This window comes from Chanos chanos, chromosome 5 (genome assembly GCF_902362185.1).
Source record: "Chanos chanos chromosome 5, fChaCha1.1, whole genome shotgun sequence".
NCBI classification, from domain to species: Eukaryota; Metazoa; Chordata; class Actinopteri; order Gonorynchiformes; family Chanidae; genus Chanos; species Chanos chanos.
In genome coordinates, this window is record NC_044499.1 from 29,999,177 (window position 1) to 30,011,466 (window position 12,290).

General features: G+C 39.9%; 1 protein-coding gene across 2 annotated transcripts in view; it reads left to right on the forward strand.

Annotated features, from left to right (window-relative positions):
• The window catches only part of adkb (adenosine kinase b), a 110,840-nt gene extending 103,728 nt beyond the window's left edge, over positions 1-7,112 (forward strand). For both annotated transcript variants that reach the window (XM_030774183.1, XM_030774184.1), the window contains exons 10-11: positions 5,996-6,082; positions 6,988-7,112. In XM_030774183.1, the coding sequence (XP_030630043.1) occupies positions 5,996-6,082; positions 6,988-7,112 (212 nt within the window). The remainder of the gene's footprint in view (positions 1-5,995; positions 6,083-6,987) is intronic.
• The last annotated feature ends 5,178 nt before the right edge of the window (positions 7,113-12,290 follow it).

Genomic DNA, 12,290 nt, shown 5'->3' on the forward strand with positions numbered 1-12,290 from the left:
GGGAAAAATGTAACCTACTAAACTTGGGTAAAACCCAAGACTCAGAATAGTCATTGTTTGTTTCAGGAATCATCAGCATTGAAATGTGCCTGTCAAGGATTTTTCATTGAGCACTGATATGTTGCTCACTGTATTTAAACAAAGATATGTTTGAACTTGGCAGAGGGACTGTATTGCCTCCTGAAAGTATGCACCAAGAAGTACAAACTTCTTAAGAAATGTTTGCAGATAACACCAGCTATTTTGTGGGAACAGTTACCATTGGTTTTCGTCTGTGGTTTTCAGCAGAATGGAAGTATAGTGGTAGAACATAAAAAATCTTTGAATGCAAATGTGGTTCCCATATCAAAGAGGCTGTTTTTTAAAAGCATTCAGTCAGTTAATTATTATTGTTCAAGCACTGCTAATGGGGTTTAATGTGTGAGAATCATTAGGTTTTGATCCAAACTTTTGTTTTGCAGCTGTGTGTTCATACACTTTTTGAACACTTTCAAAGCTCTAGAGGAATTTGTATTAATTCAGTGTCTCTGTGTAAGTTTTCCCTGTGTGTTATCCTGTAAAGGGAATGTATTAAAGTTATAATGAGTTAAATTACACCTCCACACTGTGTTCCAGTGTTTGCTGACGCATCACAAGCCAATGACAACAAAGGCACATGGCCTTGGCAACAAACATTTTAGCACCATGAAAGAACCGTGCCAATCCTCATGTTGTTTCACATTAACACAAAATGAAGCTTTCTGCTGGTGCCAATTACCCTATTCCATTTTTATATGAGCGTAATAGCAGTTGCAAAGAATGAGGAGATTGGTGTTCCACGGCAAATAACGTTTGCTCAATAAACACTCTTTGTTTGTGTGTCTGACACTGTGGAGTTTTAACTCAACAAAAAAAAAGAAAGTAAACAAAGACATTTAGCTAGTTTGTTTTTCATGAAAATACATCTTTTGGAAACCATTCAGCTTCCCTACGGCTCAGTCGAAGTCGTAATAATCACTCATTAGATTATGAGATTTAGGAAAACTTCAGTCAGGTAGTAGAAGTTTGACTTGTGTTATTTTAACTGGCAGGTTTGGTGTTTTTGCGGGACCACGTTAGTCTATCGTTTTTTTTTTGTTTGTTTGTTTGTTTTGTTTTGCTTAGCTGTTGTTTTTCCCATACAGGGCAGAAAGCGTAAACCTCAGTGGCTGTTCCTTGTTTGTTTGTGCTGTATCGTATCAAGTTCGGTCTTCAGGGTGACAAAGATGGGTGTGAACAGACATTCAGTTTTATGCATGTCTAAACACCAGTGCAACCTGTTCCAAGTCAACAGTATGGAAGTTTTTTTCCCTTGTGAAAGATGGACTTGTGCTTCATGCTTGGTTTCCTGACGTGTGACTAGAGTACAAAACCCAGAGGCAAACACGAGGATAAGCACAGATGCAAGGGTGTCTCCTTTTTTTCTCTTTCTTTTTTATTATTTTTTTAAGTAAATCCACATGGTTCAGCCTGTTTTTGGTGTGTTTGTGTGTGTGTGTTCATGTGCGTGTGTGTATTTTTTTCCACCTCAGGTAGCTTTAGTTTGAGATGGGGAGAGAGATAGAAATCTAAGCATGCAGACGAGTAACAGAGCAGGCCTTTGACTGGTCGGGGTCAGTGAAGGGTGTCTGTGTTGGTCCACAATGGGAATCCTGCTGGGCTGCTTCCCTCGTGGTGTTGGCTATGTCCCTAAACTGGGTGTGACCCGTGTGTACAGATAGTTATGACGCCCTGGACAATTCCTCCTCAGTGTTTTTGGAGTGACTCATTGACGGCCAGTCCCACGGAGGCAAGGAGAAAGCGAGCAAACCCCAGGGCCAGCACATCACACGAGGCCTCTGTAACTGCTCTATATCAGGACCACGCCCCTGGTAAACCAGCACATCACACGAGGCCTCTGTAACTGCTCTATATCAGGACCACGCCCCTGGTAAACCAGCACATCACACGAGGCCTCTGTAACTGCTCTATATCAGGACCACGCCCCTGGTAAACCAGCTTCCTCCCTCAGCTCTCATCTCCCTCTCACAGAAAACTCCATGATATTCTGTCAGCTGTATGACTTTCCTTCTCTTTCTCTCTCACACAGCGAACGCAGTGTAACTAACCAGTCAAGATATACTGGCAAAGTACACAAGGATCTCAGATATCATACTTGTGCTTTTTTCATTTGCATTATATTTGTTAGTTTAACAGGTGCCCTCCTCCAGCATGACCTACAAAAAGTGCAGGCAGTTAATCTGTTGAAATAACCCATGTGGAGGACCCTCATGAACCTGAGTAGTGCATTAAATACCTGTTGTTTTTAATTACTTCTTGAGGTGTTTGTAAGGGAGAAACATGTGTGGGTGTGTGAGGAAAGAGAGAACCGAGAGGGTGAGTGAATGTATGTGTGTGTGTGTTTCACTGAACATGCTGCTAGACTATGTGAGAGAATGAGACATGGCAAATAAAGAAAAATAAATAAAGAAAGAAATAAAAATAAAAACGAGTATAAACCTGTGAAGACACTTGGATTTTCAGATGCACTGATAATAGTTTAGTACCTCTTTCTTGAGTTGTATGTTTGTGTGAAGGGGGAACAGCATAATTGCTCAGTTTACTATATGAATGTAGGCATGTGGGCCATTGTACCATAACGTGACTGTACTAAAACACTCTGCTGTTCAGTGTTCCTGTGTGACTTTTCTGACTTTCATTTTTTCTTTCTTTTCGTGAACCTGTGACATCGCGCACAATCATTACCTGTAGTTTCCACGCTTGCTTGTATCACCACCCATGAATAAAACGTTGACTGTGACAGGTAGAACTTTAGGGGGGTCTTTTTTGAATAAGTCAAAATGTTGCCCATTTTTGGACCCCAGTGAGATATTGTTCTGTTACAGTAAATACTGCTATGTCTTAATAATACACAGTATTTTTTTTCATATCTCTGTCCAGCATGATTTTCAGATGTTAGGTCTTTGAATTTTACTTTCACCAGCATAATTCAAAGCCTTGTTAGTCTTCTTTCACATTCTCAGAGTTCTCCTAGCACTGCACTTGTCTTTCGGTGTCTTTTCCGCTCTAGATTGTGAAAAACACATTTCATTAAAATATTTAATCTAACAAGCTTTGCAGGCGCATTTTTAATCCATGGGGTATTGGCTGAGAATGGCTGACACCATACAAGTACCTTTTGAGATTAGCCATATCCAGCATGAATTTATTCACTGTGTAAAATGGAATAATTGGGAAAACTCAGAGTTATTGTTGGAAGAGTTTAGCCTACATGTAACACTTGCCGCTAATCAAGTCAAGAGCAAGGTGGTTTTACACTCTTCATTTTTATGCATTAATTAAGCAGTGCCGTTATTCCACTAATTGGGTGATGCTAAAAGGATCGAAGTCTGTTTTAATTAATAATTATCAGAGTAACAATCAACTCATATCTGCGGGGGGGAGGGGGGGAATGCATATGGTTTTGATTGGGGGATACAGTCTGTCTCACACAGTTATAAATGGGGTTTTTTGGTTTGTTAAAATGATCACTCATGAAAAAGCGTGTCTCCGTTGCTGGAAAAAGGTGAGACTCTGTTCTGTCGTGCCCTGGCTAACACTGAGACTCGCCGTAAGCTGAAGTATTGTATTTCTCAAAATAAAAGAGCTCTGTAATTCAACACGTGCAAAAACAGGCTAATTATCTGAATCAACCACGTTGAAAAATCAGATGGAATTAAGTGGGTGTTGTCATTACAGAATGTGCTACTGGATCACTGTTTGCTTAGAAAGCTCCAATAAAGATACTTTTTCTTTTTTTTTTTTTTTTTTGTAAGTAGGAGTTATGTCTGGCACATTAATTACCTGCACTAAACTCCAGAGACAACCAGAGACATTGCTCGTCTCTGGCTGATTTCCCTGCAGTCTATCACCCTAATGGTTTGTATATGCACCTAAATTCACAGCCAGTTTAAATACTCTTTAAATTTTTGCTCTTGGCTTTTGCAATTGTGATATTTGAACAGTTTCCTCAAAGTTCTTTTTTACCATGTCATTTCGTTTGTAAGAGTGCAGGTCTTTTCCTTTTTTTTTTTCTTATCTGAAAGGAAAGGTGTGATTTTTGGGGGAGTTTTTGGAGCTGTGCTCTCTTTTCTTTTGGACCTTGATTGGCCCTGCAGGTTCTCATGTCTTCATTTGAGCTGAGATGAAGTATGCTGGCAGATCTGCTGAAATTCTGAGCTTTCACACTGTTTTTCCAGCCCTGAAGGATTAGCTCTCTGAGACTCTCATCTGTCACAGACAGAAACAGAATCCTCTCACTGGCAGATAGCTTTTTCTTCCTCCACATCTGAAGAGAGCAGATGAACTCCCCATAAACATGTCTGCGCACTCATCCTTGATTATTTAAAGATGTGTGTGTGTGTGTGTGTGTGTGTGTGTGTGTGTGGCTGCCGTTTATTGGCAAATGTCCTTTAATTTGACAAATGGAGCACCTTCAAGAACACTGCCTGAAATATTCATGAACACTGAATTGTTAATTATCGCAACAGTCTTAAACTAGCGTCATGTTACGGGTACAGATTACATAATAAAGGTGTCGGCGCTAGTGACATCTCACTTCTTACAGATTTATGGTTGTTGACGTGTGTGCATGTGTGTGTGTGTGTGCGCGCGCGTGTGTATTTTTGAGAGAGAGAAAGAAAGAAAGAGAATGTTTGTGTCTTAATTATTATGCAATGTTTTTGAAATTACATAATGTTAATGTTAATGAAATTCATTAAGGACGGCTGTTGATGATGATTTAATCCACACACAGAGAATTACTGTGAATCGTTTAACTGTCGCAAAGGGACCTGAGCCCTGACAGCTCCTGACCCTGTAGATTTCTGTGAGCTGATGTTTTTTGAGGTAGAGGATCAGTGATTGGTTGAATTAGCTAGTGCTTTATTGTTACTTTCTGGGGTGCGTCGACACACTTTGTGCGTGGCTTATCTCCTTAAAACACCACACAGCTTTCTCCCAGCCTGCCTGTCAGCTCCTTCTCTATGCTTTTCTTGTCATTCTCTTGTCAGTTTCTTTTTTTTTGTCTCCATTTCTTTTTGAAGGTTCATTGTGGCAGCTGAAGTCTGGGCTTATTTGAAGATCTTGTGTGCTCTTTCGATTGTTCACCTCAAGAGCGATGTCAATAACCTGACATTGCTGTTTGATCTGTACTTCTTATACTCTGCCTCTGATCTCTCTCTCTGCTATACTGGCTCCAGGACAACATTCATGTAAAACAATCACACTACTAGTTTTTTTTTAACCCATGTAAATGAGTTAAGCTACTTAGATATATAATTTAATATTGATTCAGTCGTAAATCTAATGTGATTCCAAATTGCAGTTTCTCTCCCATCTTGCCTCTGTTTGACAGTCTTCCAAGGCTGTTTCAGATGTTATTAAAAAATGACGCCTTTTCAGAAAGCTTTGCCTCACGAAGGCAAAAATGTTAAGTCTCAAAGTGTTAGTCCTTCAGGGTTTTTTTTTCTAGGCTGTGTTGTTTTCTTAGATTTTTATCACCTTTTGATGTATTGCTCGCTCTGTTTTTTTTTCCTCCTGCTCGCTCTAACGAAACTTATAACTCCTGCTCTCTCCTCCTGTTCTAACGAAACTTATAACTCCTGCTCTCGCCTCCTGTTCTAACGAAACTTATAACTCCTGCTCTCTCCTCTCCTGTTCTAACAAAACGTATACCTCCTGCTCTCTCCTCCTGTTCTTACGAAACTTATAACTCCTGCTCTCTCCTCTCCTGTTCTAACGAAACGTATAACTCCTGCTCTCTCCTCCTGTTCTCTCTAACAAAACTTATAACTCCTGCTCTCTCCTCTTCTGTTCTCTCTAACGAAACGTATAACTCCTGCTCTCTCCTCCTGTTCTCTCTAACAAAACTTATAACTCCTGCTCTCTCCTCCTGTTCTCTCTAATGGAACTTATAACTCCTGCTCTCTCCTCCTAGGTGACAGTGTGAAGATGTTCCCAGTATTAGATATTGACCAGAATGACATCGTGGACACAAATGGAGCTGGAGATGCCTTTGTAGGAGGTAGACACCACCAAACACACACTAACACACAAACGTGTACATCCTTCAGTATAATCACTCTGACACACAGTAACCATAATAGATTTATCTATAGCAAGTACAACAGGGTCTTTTATTAGTTATTCATTTGAAGCTAAACAGTAACTTGACAGCAGAAATCTGACATTACAAATGGATTACTGCCAGTTTAAGGTGGAACGAGACACGGTGATTAGTATTTGTTCAGCAAGCACTACAGAGTGTTTCAACAGGGGTAAAAGAATGGCACGTAGCAAACAGGTTTTTGTCGTTTAACAGTTCTTTCTCACTGAATTAAAAGTAGTGCAAACGCTCTGTCTCTCCCTCACACTTTTTTAACATATCCAGTGTATCCAGAGACACTGTGAGAACACCTAACACATCAGGCTGTGAAAGAGAGAGAGAGAGAGATTGATTCTGTGTCTTGGAAATGTTTTTGTTATCCAAATACCCTTTTGTCTGCTTTGAATCATTTTGTATTTATTATGTTTCTCAGTAATTTTGTTTAAAAATTCCAACTCTTAAGGGACTTTGCATGAAGCCTTAAGAGAATTACATAACCTTGTCTTCCTTTATATTGTGTTGTCTTTTGTCATTTTGGGTTTTTTTTCTTTTTAGTTCTCAAGTTGTTACTCAACTCAGTCAAACAAAAATCCATTGATATAGTCCATGTGTATTGTTAAACAGCTGAGGGGCTCAGGGTGTCATCTCTGACAATGTTTAAGGATCTTAACACAGTTCTCTTTAACCAGTCAGCGTACTGGTGGTGGAACGGGGGTGTCCTCACAAGTCACAAATTTAAATTTCAAATCTACACATTGTGGACCTCATACATTGTCCGTTGTGCTTAAAGTTGAGGATTTCTATGTCGTTTCTCTTTGTCCCAGGGTTCCTGTCAGAACTGGTTCAGGAAAAGCCACTGGAGGAGTGTATCCGCGCCGGCCACTATGCTGCCAATGTCATCATCAGGCGTGCCGGCTGCACTTTTCCAGAAAAGCCAGACTTCCACTAACGCCCACATTCTGCACTCTTTTTTTATGTAACCCTTTTTTTTGTTGTTGTTTTTTTTTGTTGTTGTTGTTCTTGTTTTTCAATTCTGATTTTCCTTGAAGATGCCTGCTTTGTCATAACTGACATGCCTCCATACTGTTTACAGTTTTACTCTGTAAAGGACATTTTATCAACCAAATGACCATTCTGTCAGATGGACCAGGTGTAGATACTTAAAAGTGAACTTTTACAGTTTTCTCTCTTAAACAGCAGGTACACATTGTTTTTATATCACCTCTCTGTATCAGAAATTAACACAAAAGGTTTCATGGTTTTCATCTGTTATAAATTAATGTATATTAATAGCAGTTAGCTGAGCGAGCAAGTACCCATTACTTTATTACTCACTACTGACTGATTTTTTTCTCAGATGTTTAACTTTAACATTGAGATTACTCAATTTGGATCTACAATGTTTTTATCAGTGACATTACACTTGTGTCTTTTCAGGTCTCTTAGTTAAAAAAAAAAAAGAAAGAAAGAAAGAAAGAAAAGCAAAAACACCAAATTATCTCTGAGACGCACAAGTTTGAAATATGCATTGACTAAATATATAGGAGAATGAAAAGACTTTTTCAGCTCAGTCAAAAATTGCTCTGCACTGTACATGCCTTGCCAGTGCCACAGAGTCAATAAAAAAATGAAAGAAATAACGAAAAAAAAGTTGTGACTGTAACCATACAGCATGTTCACTGTCCTGGTAAAACAGAGTGACTCCCACAAGCTAATCAGTCTTGGTCCTGATTGCACCAGGGGCTTCTAAACCCCCTCATTACACCAAGGGAGGGGGAGGGGGGGTAGAGCCTGGAGCCCTGTTGTGGGTCGGGTAATCTTGGCTAGGCTCTGTGGGGTTCTAAATGACTGCGCCAGGCTGGGGAAGCTCGATTGCAGGCCTGCAGGAGGTTGCTACTCTCTCTGTTATGGGATTAGTGGTTGCTCTTGGTGTTTTGGATGGTTATGAGGAAGCAGGTCCTTCAGACCCAGCTGTGTAGTGAATGGGTGGGTACTGCAGACGAGGAGCAAGGGGGAGGTCCACGCATGTCCCCTCCCCAGCAGGGAGCATCACTAGAGTCAGACGCTAGACAAAAAAGATGTACTACACACAAATAGACACACGCACGCACACACACACACACATACACAGACTGACTCAGATATAAAAACTCTCACACCACACATACAATATACAAACAAAGCAACTCATAGAGAGAGACAGCCATAGAAATCCACCCACAGTCTCTCAGTATTTTTTTTTCTCTCTTTAATTCTCACACACACACAAACCACACATATATACAAATATGTATGTACACACACACACACATATATATATATATATATATATATATATAAATCAAACTCAAAAGGAGGCATCCATATAGGAATACACTAACATAGACTTCTATAGACACCACCCATAGAAACAAACTCACAGAGGGACAGTCAGCTCCCGATAATCATGTTGATAACACATTTCACTCACGGTCTGAAACAAACAATTAGTGCTGAATATATGAATACATTAGGGTTGATGTGTCTGTCAGCAGATGACTCATGAATTTTTAATTTTGAGAAAATTAAAGTAATGACAGCTGACGACGTTGTAGTATTATTAGTGTGATACTCATGCACAGAGTAATGTAATTGATGTTAAAAATATGTATTCAGTAGGGCTTTTGCTCATCTCCTTTGGATTAAATTACAGCCGTGACAGGCGGTTCATCAGGATATCAGTAACATAGCCGACTATCTGCATATATGCTAATGAGGATGTTTATCTGAAGACAGTTCCAGCCAAATTGGTACCATTTCATCCATCTGGATTCTTTTAAGGGTTTCACTTGGATACTTTTTTTTTTTTTTTTTGAAAAGGACCACATTTGTGATTGGACCAAATCACACTGTGGTGGCAGCTGGTTCATTTCCTGCTGCAAGGTGACAGATGGCAAAAGACAAATACTAAAAAGATGGGGCTTATAATGAAGTAATGAACGTGTTTACACCAACACTTTATTTTAGGATTTTCTTTTTTTTGGTTGGTTGGTTGGTTGGATGGTTTGCTGTTTGTTTCAAATGAAAATGGCTTTCAAAAATACTGTTTTAGATGTTATTTGCCCTCCAAAAAAAGAAAAAACCCCCCAGAAAATATGGACATGTTGTGATCAGATAACCATAAGAGACTGTGTCTAAATGTGAGCAATAACTCAATTCAAATCTCTCCTTTCTTTTTCTTTTTTTCCCTCCAAGTCAAATATCATGGCAGTGAAACATGTCATCCACTGGATCAGTACAGACTGCATAATACCCAAAAGATTAGTCATATTACTGGGGCTGCTGTAATTTTAAAATGCCTTTGACAGATCATTGTGTGCTGGCTAATCTGTTGGGTTTTATTCAGGAGCGTATTCACGCAATCACAAAAGAGAACCTTCTATATTTCATTTCACATCACCTTCAGTTATTTCCCCAGAAAGGGAAATGCCGGTGTGAAGGGGACTTAACTGGTGGTGGTGTGAAACTACCTCCTCCCAGACGGGTATCCGTGTTTCTGTGCACCAGTGTGGCAGTTGGCAGAGAATGTTTTTTTTTTTGGGGGGGGGGGGGGGCTGGCACATGCTGGCACATGCTCCAGTTCAAATTATCCTCAGACCCTCAAAGCCACGGTGCCCACTGGGGCCTCATGGTGACATTCATTATATGTGGACACAGATGTCTTTTGTCACCTCTGACATGAATCCTAACCATATCTTATCGTCCCACACATATGACACTTTTCTTTGTCAATCATACCGACTGTCATTATTCACAGGACTCAGCTGTTAGGCAGCTGAATTGCTAATGTTCTTATTTGGCGAATGAGAGACGATTTTAATAAACATGTGGCACATGCTCATCATTTTCCCTTGTTTTGAAGAGTGTACCTCTAGCATCCTCTGCAATTACGACTTACGGCTAAATTAAGATTGATTCTAATTCAAATTTTCTCACGTCAAAATTTCACAAGAGTTTATGTCATGCGTGGTTATAGTGCTGTCTCTCCCCTGTGGAATTGGGTGTCTTGTTCAATAAGTAACTAGCATGTGCCTACAGCACACAATAGAATGTCCCAAGTGTCTATATAATCTTCATTTGAAAGAAGCACTCTTACATAAATGTACTGTGTCAGGACCATGAGAGAATGTGCATTACAATGGCTCAAGCTTCTTGTCATAATTATATCGCTTGAGAACACGGTGAACGTTGTCGTGTACCCACTAACTAATCAAGTCTTTAGTGACTGAATTGATGATCCCCAACAGTGTTAAAACCTGTTTTACGAGGACAGAATATATTGAACGGAGAACTCATAAGATGAGGCGGGCCAATAGTAAGTTAGAAAAGACCACCCTAGTGCACCCACAGATATGTAGCAGTTATACAGTAGTCTGCTAGTAACTGATGAAAGGGCGTTATTGATTCTAAGGGGCAATGACACCTCGTTTTTATGTTCAGCTGTACAATCAAGTCTAACTATGTATTTACATTTGATTTCATGAACTGCAAAATTCACTTATTTCTTGCTTCATACCTTGACAGCACCTCAATAAAAAGTATTACTTGCTGAACGCGAAAACTTAATCTGATCGTACATTCCCCCACCTTGTGAGTGTACACAGAGGCGACGGTCCGCTACAATGAACTAGGGATGTCGGAAAGGAGGAAGGGGGAGGGTACCACTTTGTCACAGACTGCTATGTAGATTAACCTTTCAATTAGTTGTTATCGGGTTCGCTCCACCGCAGCGAGAATTGCCGCGTGCGTTCAAATACCAAATTAAGGAAAGCCCTATGGATTCTATTCATGTATGCATGCATTTTTGGTGGGTTAAATCATCGCATTAATGAAGAGGATCTCCGGGAAAAAAACTTAAAGAGGTAACTACCAGTTTATATCAACGTTGCGTTTTCTCATCATTCGCGAACGTTCGCCGTGAAAATTGAGTTTTGTCTCTTTTTGTCACTTAAGTGATCTTGGTTAAATTGTGCGAACACGCAATGTGCTGGGAGACAAATGATCTGGGGGAATTAAGATGAATCCGCTGAAGGATGCATTGCGATGGCATCACGTACACCAGTAAGGACTTGATGTTGCCTATGTGTATGGTTGCTGCGGTATTTTTCCGATTTTTTACTCTCTCTCCCTCTCCGTGAGTAAGTGGTTTTTGATAAATAGACTGATTAGTGATCTTCTGCGTGAATTGGTTTATTGATGTTAGTGGGTTACGGTGTTTTTACCCCACACTCTTTGACGGGCGTAAGTTCCGTTAATGTTGTTGTTGGATCACGTAATGTTATAACACATAATTACCGCAACAAACACGGCACACCACCAGATAAAATAGTTGTGTCTATATGTTTGTCATCTGATGCTCCTTGGAACTTCCCAAGTACTGGAAAAGAAAAGATTAAATGTACCGAGGTAGGAATTTGGATATGTCAAGGGAACAAAAAAACTGCTTAAGATGTGAGAGCGATTAATTAAGTTACACAGTGTACGCAGTATCACTAAAATTGAGCTCCTCGAGCAAATGACTGATCCGTTTTGCCAACAATGATACGATTTAACTCTCACAAAAGTGTTACAAATCACTCTGGAACATCTTGAACCTTCCAAGAACTGTAAAGGTGGACCAAGTATGTCACTACAGTTAAAGGTCTGAACCTTGTGTTACAATTGTAAATCTGCTTATTTTGTTTACTCAAGCCGTAATAACGTTTATTGCTCGTTATAACGATAATCTAATGTCATGTTCGACATGGGGCTATTTAAAAGTCATGTTGCTGTTTGATGATGGGTTACCTTAAGAGGCGGGTCAATTGTACGTAGTGGCAGATGATGTAGCCAACACATGTCCCTTTAGGCACAGCGTATGTTTAGTGATTGACATGTACTTTATCAAACCAGATATCTGATCTTGCCAGCGCAACCAATATTTAAGTTGCTAGGGAGGGCACATTAGTGTGTAGGTAAGGTTTAATGAGACTCCATTGGGTTGTAATCAGTGTCATGTCGGATTCATGTAAACTACAACATTGTGACAAAATGGCGACTGTTTTAGGTAACATCAGCAAGCGGCCAGCAGTGGTGCTCCATCTGCATG